Raw genomic sequence first — 19,067 nt, forward strand, 5'->3', positions numbered from 1 at the left:
AGAGAGCAATAGCACACTCTCATGCTGCTCCTCTTCCTGCACACACTTACACTAATACGGATTAGAGCAATAGCACACTCTCATGCTGCTCCTCTTCCTGCACACACTTACACTAATACGGATTAGAGAGCAATAGCACCCTCATACTGCTCCTCTTCTACACTAATACGGATTAGAGAGCAATAGCACACTTATGCTGCTCCTCTTCCTGCGCACACTTACACTAATACTGATTAGAGAGCAATAGCACCCTCATGCTGCACCTATTCCTGCGCACACTTACACTAATACTGATTAGAGAGCAATAGCACACTCATCCTGCTCCTCTTCCTGCGCACACTTACACTAATACTGATTAGAGAGCAATAGCACACTCATGCTGTTCCTATTCCTGCGCACACTTACACTAATACTGATTAGAGAGCAATAGCACACTCTCATGCTGCTCCTCTTCCTGCGCACACTTACACTAATACTGATGAGAGCAATAGCACACTCTCATGCTGCTCCTCTTCCTGCACACACACTAATACTGATTAGAGAGCAATAGCACACTCATACTGCTCCTCTTCCTGCGCACACTTACACTAATACTGATTAGAGAGCAATAGCACACTCTAATGCTGCTCCTCTTCCTGCACACACTTACACTAATACTGATTAGAGCAATAGCACACTCTCATGCTGCTCCTCTTCCTGCACACACTTACACTAATACTGATTAGAGAGCAATAGCACACTCTCATGCTGTTCCTCTTCCTGCGCACACTTACACTAATACTGATTAGAGAGCAATAACACACTCATGCTGCTCCTCTTCCTGCACACACTTACACTAATACTGATTAGAGAGCAATAGCACACTCTCATGCTGTTCCTCTTCCTGCGCACACTTACACTAATACTGATTAGAGAGCAATAACACACTCATGCTGCTCCTCTTCCTGCGCACACTTACACTAATACTGATTAGAGAGCAATAACACACTCATGATGCTCCTCTTTCTGCGCACACTTACACTAATACTGATTAGAGAGCAATAGAACACTCTCATGCTGTTCCTCTTCCTGCACACACTTACACTAATACTGATTAGAGAGCAATAACACACTCATGCTGCTCCTCTTCCTGCGCACACTTACACTAATACTGATTAGAGAGCAATAGCACACCCTCATGCTGCTCCTCTTCCTGCGCACACTTACACTAATACTGATTAGAGAGCAATAGCACACCCTCATGCTGCTCCTCTTCCTGCGCACACTTACACTAATACAGATTAGAGAGCAATAGCACACTCTTATGCTGCTCCTCTTCCTGGGCACACTTACACTAATACTGATTAGAGCAATAGCACACTCTCATGCTGCTCCTCTTCCTGCGCACACTTACACTAATACTGATTAGAGCAATAGCACACTCATGCTGCTCCTCTTCCTGCTCACACTTACACTAATACTGATTAGAGAGCAATAGCACACTCTCATGCTGCTCCTCTTCCTGCACACACTTACACTAATACGGATTAGAGCAATAGCACACTCTCATGCTGCTCCTCTTCCTGCACACACTTACACTAATACGGATTAGAGAGCAATAGCACCCTCATACTGCTCCTCTTCTACACTAATACGGATTAGAGAGCAATAGCACACTTATGCTGCTCCTCTTCCTGCGCACACTTACACTAATACTGATTAGAGAGCAATAGCAACCTCATGCTGCACCTATTCCTGCGCACACTTACACTAATACTGATTAGAGAGCAATAGCACACTCATCCTGCTCCTCTTCCTGCGCACACTTACACTAATACTGATTAGAGAGCAATAGCACACTCATGCTGTTCCTATTCCTGCGCACACTTACACTAATACTGATTAGAGAGCAATAGCACACTCTCATGCTGCTCCTCTTCCTGCGCACACACTAATACTGATTAGAGAGCAATAGCACACTCATACTGCTCCTCTTCCTGCGCACACTTACACTAATACTGATGAGAGCAATAGCACACTCTCATGCTGCTCCTCTTCCTGCACACACACTAATACTGATTAGAGAGCAATAGCACACTCATACTGCTCCTCTTCCTGCGCACACTTACACTAATACTGATTAGAGAGCAATAGCACACTCTAATACTGCTCCTCTTCCTGCACACACTTACACTAATACTGATTAGAGCAATAGCACACTCTCATGCTGCTCCTCTTCCTGCACACACTTACACTAATACTGATTAGAGAGCAATAGCACACTCTCATGCTGTTCCTCTTCCTGCGCACACTTACACTAATACTGATTAGAGAGCAATAACACACTCATGCTGCTCCTCTTCCTGCACACACTTACACTAATACTGATTAGAGAGCAATAGCACACTCTCATGCTGTTCCTCTTCCTGCGCACACTTACACTAATACTGATTAGAGAGCAATAACACACTCATGCTGCTCCTCTTCCTGCGCACACTTACACTAATACTGATTAGAGAGCAATAACACACTCATGATGCTCCTCTTCCTGTGCACACTTACACTAATACTGATTAGAGAGCAATAGAACACTCTCATGCTGTTCCTCTTCCTGCACACACTTACACTAATACTGATTAGAGAGCAATAACACACTCATGCTGCTCCTCTTCCTGCGCACACTTACACTAATACTGATTAGAGAGCAATAACACACTCATGATGCTCCTCTTCCTGCGCACACTTACACTAATACTGATTAGAGAGCAATAGCACACTCTCATGCTGCTCCTCTTCCTGCACACACTTACACTAATACTGATTAGAGAGCAATAGCACACTCTCATGCTGTTCCTCTTCCTGCGCACACTTACACTAATACTGATTAGAGAGCAATAACACACTCATGATGCTCCTCTTCCTGCACACACTTACACTAATACTGATTAGAGCAATAGCACACTCTCATGCTGTTCCTCTTCCTGCGCACACTTACACTAATACTGATTAGAGAGCAATAGCACACACTCATGCTGCTCCTCTTCCTGTGCACACTTACACTAATACTGATTAGAGAGCAATAGCACACTAACATGCTGCTCCTCTTCCTGCGCACACTTACACCAATACTGATTAGAGAGCAATAGCACACACTCATGCTGCTCCTCTTCCTGCGCACACTTACACCAATACTGATTAGAGAGCAATAGCACACACTCATGCTGCTCCTCTTCCTGTGCACACTTACACTAATACTGATTAGAGAGCAATAGCACACTCATGCTACTCCTATTCCTGCGCACACTTACACTAATACTGATTAGAGAGCAATAGCACACTCTCATGCTGCTCCTCTTCCTGCACACACTTACACTAATACTGATTAGAGAGCAATAGCACACTCTCATGCTGCTCCTCTTCCTGCGCACACTTACACTAATACTGATTAGAGCAATAGCACACTCTCATGCTGCTCCTCTTCCTGCACACACTTACACTAATACTGATTAGAGAGCAATAGCACCCTCATGCTGCTCCTCTTCCTGCGCACACCTACACTAATACTGATTAGAGAGCAATAGCACGCTCTCATGCTGCTCCTCTTCCTGTGCACACTTACACTAATACTGATTAGAGAGCAATAACACTCTCATGCTGCTCCTCTTCCTGCGCACACTTACACTAATACTGATTAGAGAGCAATAGCACACTCATACTGCTTCTCTTCCTGCACACACTTAAACTAATACTGATTAGAGAGCAATAGCATCCTCATGCTGCTCCTCTTCCTGCGCACACCTACACTAATACTGATTAGAGAGCAATAGCACGCTCTCATGCTGCTCCTCTTCCTGTGCACACTTACACTAATACTGATTAGAGAGCAATAACACTCTCATGCTGCTCCTCTTCCTGCGCACACTTACACTAATACTGATTAGAGAGCAATAGCACACTCATACTGCTTCTCTTCCTGCACACACTTACACTAATACTGATTAGAGAGCAATAGCACACTCTCATGCTGCTCCTCTTCCTGTGCACACTTACACTAATACTGATTAGAGCAATAGCACACTCATGCTGCTCCTCGTCCTGTGCACACTTACACTAATACTGATTAGAGAGCAATAGCACACTCATACTGCTTCTCTTCCTGCACACACTTACACTAATACTGATTAGAGAGCAATAGCAAACTCTCATGCTGCTCCTCTTCCTGTGCACACTTACACTAATACTGATTAGAGCAATAGCACACTCATGCTGCTCCTCTTCCTGTGCACACTTACACTAATACTGATTAGAGCAATAGCACACTCATGCTGCTCCTCTTCCTGCGCACACTTACACTAATACTGATTAGAGAGCAATAACACTCTCATGCTGCTCCTATTCCTGCGCACACTTACACTAATACTGATTAGAACAATAGCACACTCTCATGCTGCTCCTCTTCCTGTGCACACTTACACTAATACTGATTAGAGAGCAATAGCACACACTCACGCTGCTCCTCTTCCTGCACACACTTACACTAATACTGATTAGAGCAATAGCACACTCTCATGCTGCTCCTCTTCCTGCGCACACTTACACTAATACTGATTAGAGAGCAATAGCACACCCTCATGCTGCTCCTCTTCCTGCGCACACTTACACTAATACTGATTAGAGAGCAATAGCACCCTCATGCTGCTCCTATTCCTGCACACACTTACACTAATACTGATTAGAGAGCAATAACACTCTCATGCTGCTCCTCTTCCTGCGCACACTTACACTAATACTGATTAGAGAGCAATAGCACACTCATGCTGCTCCTCTTCCTGCGCACACTTACACTAATACTGATTAGAGAGCAATAGCACACTCATGCTGCTCCTCTTCCTGCGCACACTTACACTAATACTGATTAGAGAGCAATAGCACACTCATGCTGCTCCTCTTCCTGCGCACACTTACACTAATACTGATTAGAGAGCAATAGCACACTCTCATGCTGCTCCTCTTCCTGCGCACACTTACACTAATACTGATACTGATTAGAGCGCAATAGCACACTCTCATGCTGCTCCTCTTCCTGCGCACACTTACACTAATACTGATTAGAGAGCAATAGCACACTCTCATGCTGCTCCTCTTCCTGCGCACACTTACACTAATACTGATGAGAGAGCAATAGCACACTCTCATGATGCTCCTCTTCCTGCGCACACTTACACTAATACTGATTAGAGCAATAACACACTCATGCTGCTCCTCTTCCTGCGCACACTTACACTAATACTGATTAGAGAGCAATAACATAATTTATGTAAGAACTTACCTGATAAATTCATTTCTTTCATATTAGCAAGAGTCCATGAGCTAGTGACGTATGGGATATACATTCCTACCAGGAGGGGCAAAGTTTCCCAAACCTCAAAATGCCTATAAATACACCCCTCACCACACCCACAATTCAGTTTAACGAATAGCCAAGAAGTGGGGTGATAAGAAAAAAGTGCGAAAGCATATAAAATAAGGAATTGGAATAATTGTGCTTTATACAAAAAAAATCATAGCCACCACAAAAAAGGGCGGGCCTCATGGACTCTTGCTAATATGAAAGAAATGAATTTATCAGGTAAGTTCTTACATAAATTATGTTTTTTTTCATGTAATTAGCAAGAGTCCATGAGCTAGTGACGTATGGGATAATGATTACCCAAGATGTGGATCTTTCCACGCGAGAGTCACTAGAGAGGGAGGGATAAAATAAAGACAGCCAATTCCTGCTGAAAATAATCCACACCCAAAATAAAGTTTAATGAAAAACATAAGCAGAAGATTCAAACTGAAACCGCTGCCTGAAGTACTTTTCTACCAAAAACTGCTTCAGAAGAAGAAAATACATCAAAATGGTAGAATTTTGTAAAAGTATGCAAAGAGGACCAAGTTGCTGCTTTGCAAATCTGATCAATCGAAGCTTCATTCCTAAACGCCCAGGAAGTAGAAACTGACCAAGTAGAATGAGCTGTAATCCTTTGAGGCGGAGTTTTACCCGACTCGACATAGGCAAGATGAATTAAAGATTTCAACCAAGATGCCAAAGAAATGGCAGAAGCTTTCTGGCCTTTTCTAGAACCGGAAAAGATAACAAATAGACTAGAAGTCTTTCGGAAAGACTTAGTAGCTTCAACATAATATTTCAAAGCTCTAACAACATCCAAAGAATGCAACGATTTCTCCTTAGAATTCTTAGGATTAGGACATAATGAAGGAACCACAATTTCTCTACTAATGTTGTTGGAATTCACAACTTTAGGTAAAAATTCAAAAGAAGTTCTCAACACCGCCTTATCCTGATGAAAAATCAGAAAAGGAGACTCACAAGAAAGAGCAGATAATTCAGAGACTCTTCTGGCAGAAGAGATTGCCAAAAGAAACAAAACTTTCCAAGAAAGTAATTTAATGTCCAATGAATGCATAGGTTCAAACGGAGGAGCTTGAAGAGCCCCCAGAACCAAATTCAAACTCCAAGGAGGAGAAATTGACTTAATGACAGGTTTTATACGAACCAAAGCTTGTACAAAACAATGAATATCAGGAAGATTAGCAATCTTTCTGTGAAAAAGAACAGAAAGAGCAGAGGTTTGTCCTTTCAAAGAACTTGCGGATAAACCTTTATCTAAACCATCCTGAAGAAACTGTAAAATTCTCGGAATTCTAAAAGAATGCCAAGAAAAATGATGAGAAAGACACCAAGAAATATAAGTCTTCCAGACTCTATAATATATCTCTCTGGATACAGATTTAAGAGCCTGTAACATAGTATTAATCACAGAGTCAGAGAAACCTCTTTGACCAAGAATCAAGCGTTCAATCTCCATACCTTTAAATTTAAGGATTTGAGATCCTGATGGAAAAAAGGACCTTGCGACAGAAGGTCTGGTCGTAGCGGAAGAGTCCACGGATGGCAAGAGGCCATCCGGACAAGATCCGCATACCAAAACCTGTGAGGCCATGCCGGAGCTACCAGCAGAACAAACGAGCATTCCTTCAGAATCTTGGAGATTACTCTTGGAATAAGAACTAGAGGCGGAAAGATATAGGCAGGATGATACTTCCAAGGAAGTGATAATGCATCCACTGCATCTGCCTGAGGATCCCGGGATCTGGACAGATACCTGGGAAGTTTCTTGTTTAGATGAGACGCCATCAGATCTATTTCTGGAAGCTCCCACATTTGAACAATCTGAAGAAATACCTCTGGGTGAAGAGACCATTCGCCCGGATGCAACGTTTGGCGACTGAGATAATCCGCTTCCCAATTGTCTATACCTGGGATATGAACCACAGAGATTAGACAGGAGCTGGATTCCGCCCAAACCAAAATTCGAGATACTTCTTTCATAGCCAGAGGACTGTGAGTCCCTCCTTGATGATTGATGTATGCCACAGTTGTGACATTGTCTGTCTGAAAACAAATGAACGATTCTCTCTTCAGAAGAGGCCAAGACTGAAGAGCTCTGAAAATTGCACGGAGTTCCAAAATATTGATCGGTAATCTCACCTCCCGAGATTCCCAAACTCCTTGTGCCGTCAGAGATCCCCACACAGCTCCCCAACCTGTGAGACTTGCATCTGTTGAAATTACAGTCCAGGTCGGAAGCACAAAAGAAGCCCCCTGAATTAAACGATGGTGATCTGTCCACCACGTTAGAGAGTGTCGAACAATCGGTTTTAAAGATATTAATTGAGATATCTTTGTGTAATCCTTGCACCATTGATTCAGCATACAGAGCTGAAGAGGTCGCATGTGAAAACGAGCAAAGGGGGTCGCGTCCGATGCAGCAGTCATAAGACCTAGAATTTCCATGCATAAGGCTACCGAAGGGAATGATTGTGACTGAAGGTTTCGACAAGCTGAAATCAATTTTAGACGTCTCTTGTCTGTTAAAGACAGAGTCATGGACACTGAATCTATCTGGAAACCCAGAAAGGTTACCCTTGTCTGAGGAATTAATGAACTTTTTGGTGAATTGATCCTCCAACCATGATCTTGAAGAAACAACACAAGTCGATTCGTATGAGATTCTGCTAAATGTAAAGACTGAGCAAGTACCAAGATATTGTCCAAATAAGGAAATACCACAATACCCTGTTCTCTGATTACAGACAGAAGGGCACCGAGAACCTTTGTAAAAATTCTTGGAGCTGTAGCTAGGCCAAACGGCAGAGCCACAAACTGGTAATGCTTGTCCAGAAAAGAGAATCTCAGGAACTGATAATGATCTGGATGAATCGGAATATGCAGATATGCATCCTGTAAATCTATTGTGGACATATAATGCCCTTACTGAACATAAGGCAAGATAGTCCTTACAGTTACCATTTTGAACGTTGGTATCCTTACATAACGATTCAATATTTTTAGATCCAGAACTGGTCTGAAGGAATTCTCCTTCTTTGGTACCATGAAGAGATTTGAATAAAACCCCATCCCCTGTTCCAGAACTGGAACCGGCATAATTACTCCAGCCAACTCTAGATCTGAAACACAATTCAGAAATGCTTGAGTTTTCACTGGATTTACTGGGATACGGGAAAGAAAAAATCTCTTTGCAGGAGGTCTCATCTTGAAACCAATTCTGTACCCTTCTGAAACAATGTTCTGAATCCAAAGATTGTGAACAGAATTGATCCAAATTTCTTTGAAAAAACGTAACCTGCCCCCTACCAGCTGAGCTGGAATGAGGGCCGCACCTTCATGTGGACTTAGAAGCTGGCTTTGCCTTTCTAGAAGGCTTGGATTTATTCCAGACTGGAGATGGTTTCCAAACTGAAACTGCTCCTGAGGATGAAGGATCAGGCTTTTGTTCTTTGTTGAAACGAAAGGAACGAAAACGATTATTAGCCCTGTTTTTACCCTTAGATTTTCTATCCTGTGGTAAAAAAGTTCCTTTCCCACCAGTAACAGTTGAGATAATAGAATCCAACTGAGAACCAAATAATTTGTTACCCTGGAAAGAAATGGAAAGTAGAGTTGATTTAGAAGCCATATCAGCATTCCAAGTTTTAAGCCATAAAGCTCTTCTAGCTAAAATAGCTAGAGACATAAACCTGACATCAACTCTGATAATATCAAAAATGGCATCACAGATAAAATTATTAGCATGTTGAAGAAGAAGAATAATATTATGAGAATCATGATCTGTTACTTGTTGCGCTAAAGTTTCCAACCAAAAAGTTGAAGCTGCAGCAACATCAGCCAATGATATAGCAGGTCTAAGAAGATTACCTGAACACAGATAAGCTTTTCTTAGAAAGGATTCAATTTTCCTATCTAAAGGATCCTTAAACGAAGTACCATCTGACGTAGGACTAGTAGTACGTTTAGCAAGGGTAGAAATAGCCCCATCAACTCTAGGGATTTTGTCCCAAAATTCTAATCTGTCAGACGGCACAGGATATAATTGCTTAAAACGTTTAGAAGGAGTAAATGAATTACCCAATTTATCCCATTCTCTGGAAATTACTTCAGAAATAGCATTAGGAACAGGAAAAACTTCTGGAATAACCACAGGAGATTTAAAGACCTTATCTAAACGTTTAGAATTAGTATCAAGAGGACCAGAATCCTCGATTTCTAAAGCAATTAGTACTTCTTTAAGTAAAGAACGAATAAATTCAATTTTAAATAAATATGAAGATTTATCAGCATCAATCTCTGAGACAGAATCCTCTGAACCAGAAGAGTCATCAGAATCAGAATGATGATGTTCATTTAAAAATTCATCTGTAGAAAGAGAAGTTTTAAAAGATTTTTTATGTTTACTAGAAGGAGAAATAACAGACATAGCCTTCTTGATGGATTCAGAAACAAAATCTCTTATGTTATCAGGAACATTCTGCACCTTAGATGTTGAGGGAACTGCAACAGGCAATGGTACATTACTAAAGGAAATATTATCTGCATTAACAAGTTTGTCATGACAATTAATACAAACAACAGCCGGAGGAATAGCTACCAAAAGTTTACAGCAGATACACTTAGCTTTGGTAGTTCCAGCACTAGACAGCGATTTTCCTGAAGTATCTTCTGACTCAGATGCAACGTGAGACATCTTGCAATATGTAAGAGAAAAAACAACATATAAAGCAAAATTGATCAAATTCCTTAAATGACAGTTTCAGGAATGGGAAAAAATGCCAATAAACAAGCTTCTAGCAACCAGAAGCAAAGAAAAAATGAGACTGAAATAATGTGGAGACAAAAGCGACGCCCATATTTTTTAGCGCCAAATAAGACGCCCACATTATTTGGCGCCTAAATGCTTTTTGGCGCCAAAAATGACGCCACATCCGGAACGCCGACATTTTTGCCGCAAAAGGACGTCAAAAATGACGCAACTTCCGGCGACACGTATGACACCGGAAACAGAAAAGATTTTTTGCGCCAAAAAAGTCCGCACCAAGAATGACGCAATAAAATGAAGCATTTTCAGCCCCCGCGAGCCTAACAGCCCACAGGGAAAAAGAGTCAAATTTTTTAAGGTAAGAAAAAATGATTGATTCAAATGCATTATCCCAAATATGAAACTGACTGTCTGAAAATAAGGAATGTTGAACATTCTGAGTCAAGGCAAATAAATGTTTGAATACATATATTTAGAACTTTATAAACAAAGTGCCCAACCATAGCTTAGAGTGTCACAGAAAATAAGACTTACTTACCCCAGGACACTCATCTACATGTTTGTAGAAAGCCAAACCAGTACTGAAACGAAAATCAGCAGAGGTAATGGTATATAAATAAGAGTATATCGTCGATCTGAAAAGGGAGGTAAGAGATGAATCTCTACGACCGATAACAGAGAACCTATGAAATAGACCCCGTAGAAGGAGATCACTGCATTCAAAATAGGCAATACTCTCCTCACATCCCTCTGACATTCACTGCACGCTGAGAGGAAAACCGGGCTCCAACCTGCTGCGGAGCGCATATCAACGTAGAATCTAGCACAAACTTACTTCACCACCTCCATAGAAGGCAAAGTTTGTAAAACTGAATTGTGGGTGTGGTGAGGGGTGTATTTATAGGCATTTTGAGGTTTGGGAAACTTTGCCCCTCCTGGTAGGAATGTATATCCCATACGTCACTAGCTCATGGACTCTTGCTAATTACATGAAAGAAAGCACTCTCATGCTGCTCCTCTTCTACACTAATACTGATTAGAGAGCAATAGCACACTCATGCTGCTCCTCTTTCTGCGCACACTTACACTAATACTGATTACAGAGCAATAGCACACTCTCATGCTGCTCCTCTTCCTGCGCACACTTACACTAATACTGATTAGAGAGCAATAGCACCCTCATGCTGCTCCTCTTCCTGTGCACACTTACACTAATACTGATTAGAGAGCAATAGCACACTCTCATGCTGCTCCTCTTCCTGTGCATACTTACACTAATACTGATTAGAGAGCAATAGCACACTCATACTGCTCCTCTTCCTGCGCACACTTACACTAATACTGATTAGAGAGCAATAGCACACTCATGCTGCTCCTCTTCCTGCACACACTTACACTAATACTGATGAGAGAGCAATAGCACACTCTCATGCTGCTCCTCTTCCTGCACACACTTACACTAATACTGATGAGAGAGCAATAGCACACTCTCATGCTGCTCCTCTTCCTGCGCACACTTACACTAATACTGATTAGAGAGCAATAGCACTCTCTCATGCTGCTCCTCTTCCTGTGCATACTTACACTAATACTGATTAGAGAGCAATAGCACACTCTCATGCTGCTCCTCTTCCTGCACACACTTACACTAATACTGATGAGAGAGCAATAGCACACTCTCATGCTGCTCCTCTTCCTGCGCACACTTACACTAATACTGATTAGAGAGCAATAGCACACCCTCATGCTGCTCCTATTCCTGCGCACACTTAAACTAATACTGATTAGAGCAATAGCACACTCTCATGCTGCTCCTCTTCCTGCGCACAATTACACTAATACTGATTAGAGCAATAGCACACTCTCATGCTGCTCCTCTTCCTGCGCACACTTACACTAATGCTGATTAGAGAGCAATAGCACACTCTCATACTGCTCCTCTTCCTGCGCACACTTACAGTAATACTGATTAGAGCAATAGCACTCTCATGCTGCTCCTCTTCCTGCACACACTTACACTAATACTGATTAGAGAGCAATAGCACACTCATACTGCTTCTCTTCCTGCACACACTTACACTAATACTGATTAGAGAGCAATAGCACACTCTCATACTGCTCCTCTTCCTGCGCACACTTACACTAATACTGATTAGAGAGCAATAGCACACTCTCATGCTGCTCCTCTTCCTGCACATACTTACACTAATACTGATTAGAGAGCAATAGCACACTCTCATGCTGCTCCTCTTCCAGCGCACACTTACCCTAATATTGATTAGAGCAATAGCACACTCTCATGCTGCTCCTCTTCCTGCGCACACTTACACTAATACTGATTAGAGAGCAATAGCACACTCATACTGCTTCTCTTTCTGCACACACTTACACTAATACTGATTAGAGAGCAATAGCACACACTCATGCTGCTCCTCTTCCTGCACACACTTACACTAATACTGATTAGAGAGCAATAGCACCCTCATGGTGCTCCTATTCCTGCACACACTTACACTAATACTGATTAGAGAGCAATAGCACCCTCATGCTGCTCCTATTCCTGCACACACTTACACTAATACTGATTAGAACAATAGCACACTCTCATACTGCTCCTCTTCCTGCGCACACTTACACTAATACTGATTAGAGAGCAATAGCACACCCTCATGCTGCTCCTCTTCCTGCGCACACTTACACTAATACTGATTAGAGAGCAATAGCACCCTCATGCTGCTCCTATTCCTGCACACACTTACACTAATACTGATTAGAGAGCAATAACACTCTCATGCTGCTCCTCTTCCTGCGCACACTTACACTAATACTGATTAGAGAGCAATAGCACACTCATGCTGCTCCTCTTCCTGTGCACACTTACACTAATACTGATTAGAGAGCAATAGCACACTCTCATGCTGCTCCTCTTCCTGCGCACACTTACACTAATACTGATTAGAGAGCAATAGCACACTCATGCTGCTCCTCTTCCTGCGCACACTTACACTAATACTGATTAGAGAGCAATAGCACCCTCATGCTGCTCCTCTTCCTGCGCACACTTACACTAATACTGATACTGATTAGAGAGCAATAGCACACTCTCATGCTGCTCCTCTTCCTGTGCACACTTACACTAATACTGATTAGAGAGCAATAACACACTCATACTGCTCCTCTTCCTGCGCACACTTACACTAATACTGATTAGAGCAATAGCACACTCATGCTGCTCCTCTTCCTGTGCACACTTACACTAATACTGATTAGAGAGCAATAACACACTCATGCTGCTCTTCTTCCTGCGCACACTTACACTAATACTGATACTGATTAGAGAGCAATAGCACTCTCATGCTGCTCCTCTTCCTGTGCACACTTACACTAATACTGATTAGAGAGCAATAGCACACTCTCATGCTGCTCCTCTTCCTGCGCACACTTACACTAATACTGATTAGAGCAATAGCACTCTCTCATGCTGCTCCTCTTCCTGCGCACACTTACACTAATACTGATTAGAGAGCAATAGCACACCCTCATGCTGCTCCTCTTCCTGCGCACACTTACACTAATACTGATTAGAGCAATAGCACACTCTCATGCTGCTCCTATTCCTGCACACACTTACACTAATACTGATTAGAGCAATAACACACTCATGCTGCTCCTCTTCCTGCGCACACTTAAATTAATACTGATTAGAGAGCAATAGCACTCTCTCATGCTGCTCCTCTTCCTGCACACACTTACACTAATACTGATTAGAGAGCAATAGCACACTCTCATGCTGCTCCTCTTCCTGCACACACTTACACTAATACTGATTAGAGAGCAATAGTACACTCTCATGCTGCTCCTCTTCCTGCGCACACTTACACTAATACTGATTAGAGAGCAATAGCACACTCATGCTGCTCCTATTCCTGCACACACTTACACTAATACTGATTAGAGCAATAGCACACACTCATGCTGCTCCTCTTCCTGCGCACACTTACACTAATACTGATTAGAGAGCAATAGCACACTCATGCTGCTCCTCTTCCTGCACACACTTACACTAATACTGATTAGAGAGCAATAGCACACTCATGCTGCTCCTCTTCCTGCACACACTTACACTAATACTGATTAGAGAGCAATAGCACACTCTCATGCTGCTCCTCTTCCTGCGCACACTTAAACTAATACGGATTAGAGCAATAGCACACCCTCATGCTGCTCCTCTTCCTGCGCACACTTACACTAATACTGATTAGAGAGCAATAGCACACTCTCATGCTGCTCCTCTTCCTGCGCACAATTACACTAATACTGATTAGAGAGCAATAGCACACTCATACTGCTTCTCTTCCTGCACACACTTACACTAATACTGATTAGAGAGCAATAGCACACACTCATGCTGCTCCTCTTCCTGTGCACACTTACACTAATACTGATTAGAGAGCAATAGCACTCTCATGCTGCTCCTCTTCCTGCGCACACTTACACTAATACTGATTAGAGAGCAATAGCACTCTCATGCTGCTCCTCTTCCTGCGCACACTTACACTAATACTGATTGGAGAGCAATAGCACCCTCATGCTGCTCCTCTTCCTGCGCACACTTACACTAATACTGATTAGAGAGCAATAGCACTCTCATGCTGTTCCTCTTCCTGCGCACACTTACACTAATACTGATTAGAGAGCAATAGCACTCTCATGCTGCTCCTGTTCCTGCGCACACTTACACTAATACTGATAAGAGAGCAATAGCACACCCTCATGCTGCTCCTCTTCCTGCGCACACTTACACTAATACTGATTATAGAGCAATTGCACCCTCATGCTGCTCCTCTTCCTGCGCACACTTACACTAATACTGATTAGAGAGCAATAGCACACTCTCATGCTGCTCCTCTTCCTGCGCACACTTACACTAATACTGATTAGAGAGCAATAGCACGCTCTCATGGGAGCCATTTAGTGGGGCGATTGGGACCCTCTCATGGGAGCCATTTAGTGGGGGCGATTGGGACCCTCTCATGGGAGCCATTTAGTGGGGGCGATTGGGACCCTCTCATGGGAGCCATTTAGTGGGGGCGATTGGGACCCTCTCATGGGAGCCATTTAGTGGGGGCGATTGGGACCCTCTCATGGGAGCCATTTAGTGGGGGCGATTGGGACCCTCTCATGGGAGCCATTTAGTGGGGGCGATTGGGACCCTCTCATGGGAGCCATTTAGTGGGGGCGATTGGGACCCTCTCATGGGAGCCATTTAGTGGGGGCGATTGGGACCCTCTCATGGGAGCCATTTAGTGGGGGCGATTGGGACCCTCTCATGGGAGCCATTTAGTAGGGCGATAGGGACCCTCTCATGGGAGCCATTTAGTGGGGCGATAGGGACCCTCTCATGGGAGCCATTTAGTGGGGCGATAGGGACCCTCTCATGGGAGCCATTTAGTGGGGCGGTTGCTGGGAATATAGTGAAGCTTTAAGAAAAGCTGTGGGTCATATAGTAATTGCTGAAATGTAAAGGCACAATGCCCCATGTCACCTGCTGGAGTGTATTAAATATTTACCTATTATTTCATATGAAATAGACATTTTTACCTGAATACTGCAGTACCCAGCAGTACAGAGACTCACACACATTCCCCCCTAGTGTTTACACTTACGTTGCCCAATCTGTGCTTCTGGAACTCGCTCTCTGATAATACGGCACGCGTCATAGATCATAGTAGAGGGCTCAAACTGCATCGTCTTGACAACATTTCCAATGGCAATCTTCAGCGATAACGCCACCATGTCTGCAGCGAACGGAGGGGTCTAATCTACAGAGAAATCTGCAGTGAGGAAAAAAAAAGATATTCCTTCTTGGCAGTGAGTCCACAAGAACATTCTTAAAAGGGACAGGCTACTCCAGAATCTTTTAAATTAAAAGATAGATAATCCCTTTATTACCCATTCCCCGGTTTTGCTTAACCAACACTGTTATATTAATATACTTTTTACTTCTGTGATTACCTTGTATCTAAGCCTCTGCAGACTGCTCCTTATCTCAGTTATATTAATATACTTTTTACCTCTGTGATTACCCTGTATCTAAGCCTCTGCAGACTGCCCCTTATCTCTGTTATATTAATATACTATTTACCTCTGATTACCTTGTATCTAAGCGTCGGCAGACTGCCCCTTATCTCAGTTATATTAATATACTTTTTACCGAGGGGGCGGAGTCGGCCGACGAAGAACATGGCCGCAGAGTAAGATAGCTCCGGAGCTCTGAAATCGGGTGGCGGGTCCCCCGGACAGCATCAAGCACTAATTTGCAGCTACTAGGTGGCATCAACCATCCGACCACCATGGGAGCCTAACATAGGAGAAAAATCCCCGCATTGACACAATTTAGAGTGAGCGCTGACCCCGAGGCCTAGTTAGAGATCACTACGCAGGAGCATGGTGACGCAGCTACAGCATATACCAGGCAGCAGCGATGAGAACAACTAGCAACAAGCGGATCAATGCAGCCCTCTCTGAGTGCAACTGGGACCAAAAAGGTGCTGGACATCGACGCCGCTGACCACTTATCCCCACTGCTGACCGCAAGTATACACTTTATGCACATGACAGGGGCTCACTTTGACAAGGGGCATTACAAGTAGAGATTGGCCTGGCACTTAGGCCCCCCCTGATACACAAGATATTAATCTACATCGGCCTCTGCAAACTACACACCTGGCAGGTCCTCAATGTTACTATCAGCCTAGCATAGGAACCTTCAAGTGGGGGAAAATTCTAAAACTGGCCCCCGTGTCAGAAAGGCCGTAGGGGAGGTGACTATATCTATAAACAGGCAGCCTGACTTTATTTAAAACAGCCAAAGAAATCCTCCGGGTGACAGCTGTACAAATTAGATGCAGCTCACACTCAAAAACGGGTGACAGTGGAATATATAACAGCTGTAAATACATAGAACATTCTGAGGTTACACGAACCCTTCTTTTCTTATAACCACGAGGGCGCGGAATCCGCAGCTAAGATACCTTTAGATAAAAGACCATCATGGCATCACGCAGCAAGCAAAAAGCTGAAAAGCTAAATAAACCTGCTATGTCTACAAATACCAAGCTAAATGCTTTTTTCAAACCCCAAGAAGGGCTAACACACTCAAACACAAACATGATTACTGAGGACAGCGCAGATGGCTTGGAAGAAAACTCACAGTGGAGCGACACTCAAAGCACCCCACTCACAAAAGCTGACTTAGACAACCTTCCCACTAAGAAGGATCTTACCTTTTTCATGTCACAGGTTAATCAAGCGATTAAGGAAGGTTTGGCAGGGGTAAAGAAAGAAATTACTGCTTTAGGAAATAGAGTGATGTTGCTAGAAGAACAAGTAGAAGAAACTTAGAAGAAGCTGTTCAACAACAGAATACGGCGATAGTACAGCTGCAGGCACAAATAGAGGACCTCGACAATCGAGGTAGATGGCAGAACCTCAGAATCAGAGGTGTTCCGGAGCAGATACTTCAGGCGCAGATAGCCTCATACCTTCAAAATTTATTTAAATACTTGCTGGATCTGAACACAGGCGAAACTATCGTACTGGACAGAGCACATAGGGCCTTAAGAGCACGGCCTTCCGCAACAGCACCTCCAAGGGACATTATCTTGTGCTGTCATAAATTTACAGATAAAGAGAGAATCTTGCAGGCAGCGAGAAAGAAATCACCGATCATCTTTGGGGAAGACAGTATACAGGTATATGCGGATCTCAGCAGCCTCACATTGGCGAAACGAAAAGAAGCACGTTACCTGACTCTGCATTTAACTGACCTTGGCATCCCATACAGATGGGGCTTCCCTTTTTCCATCAAAGTCACAAAGAATGACAAGATTTATACATATAGGAGCCCTGAGGACATAGAAAGTTTTTGCAAGCAATTGGAAATATCACAACCCTCTATTCCATCTTTAAAAGTCCCAGACCGGGGAAATAAGACTCAGACTAGCCTCCCACAGAGGCCACAACGACCAGAATGGACAACAGTCCCGAAAAAAAGGAGAAACACCCCCTCTGGTTCCTTGACTGGAGACGGAGAGGAAGAAGATATAACCTGAACTGCTGCATGGCATATGTAGAGTCTTTCTTTATAGTTGACCCGAGGTCATGTTCTGATTGCTAGCCTCATAGGTTTCATCAAATATGCTAGGTTTGATCAAAAGTTAATATGTTGAAATAGTTATTTTAAATTGTCTTTACTGTAATTGAAAGATTTGAGGGGTTTTATTTGAGAGAGTTAAAATGTTCCATTATCTGAAATGCCCCCAATATCTTCATCCTGGTTCGGGGTGCCGCCCCCGGAACAGAGCTGGCCAATTTCTGTTCTTTTCCCCCCTTACTACTTCTGTTACCTTTGGCCAGCTGCTCTTTACCCTTCCTTCCTTTCCCTCCTCTCCCTTCCCCCCCCCCCTTTTTTCCTCGACCCTTCCCTTGATCCATCTCCAGTTTTTCCCCCTTTCCCTCCACTTCCTTCTCTTACTCCTCGCAGTCCCTCGACTTCCAGTAGATATGGGTTTGTACCTCTTATGTGCACTATTGAAATGTATCAAGATTTTGTTCAAAAATTCGTGTTTTTTCAGTTATGTTGATTTTTCTTTTGTTTTTCTTCTCATGTCTGTCACCTTATTCGACCTTCTTCCCTTCTGTCCTTTGCTACAAGCCAGGTCATCCTGATGCAGCCGCTTTGCCATCTACTCTTGCTGAATGCCTACATGGGGTAAGAGCTTTTCCATATACCCGACACACTCACAAATGACTGACGCTCATTTCACAAAATGTGAAGGGACTAAACTCACCCACAAAATGCTCAATAGCGCTGCGATGCTTTGCTAAACACAAAGATTCGAT

General features: G+C 43.2%; 1 protein-coding gene across 1 annotated transcript in view; it reads right to left on the minus strand.

Moving 5' to 3' along the window:
- TLN1 (talin 1) overlaps window positions 1–16,027 on the minus strand; it is a gene marked incomplete in the record, with an annotated part of 895,533 nt that extends 879,506 nt beyond the window's left edge. The window contains 1 exon segment of the mRNA XM_053700951.1: window positions 15,830–16,027. Coding sequence (XP_053556926.1) covers window positions 15,830–15,959 — 130 coding nt within the window.
- Between the last annotated feature and the right edge of the window lie 3,040 nt (window positions 16,028–19,067).

The sequence above is a fragment of the Bombina bombina genome, chromosome 2, assembly GCF_027579735.1.
Source record: "Bombina bombina isolate aBomBom1 chromosome 2, aBomBom1.pri, whole genome shotgun sequence".
Classification (NCBI taxonomy): domain Eukaryota; kingdom Metazoa; phylum Chordata; class Amphibia; order Anura; family Bombinatoridae; genus Bombina; species Bombina bombina.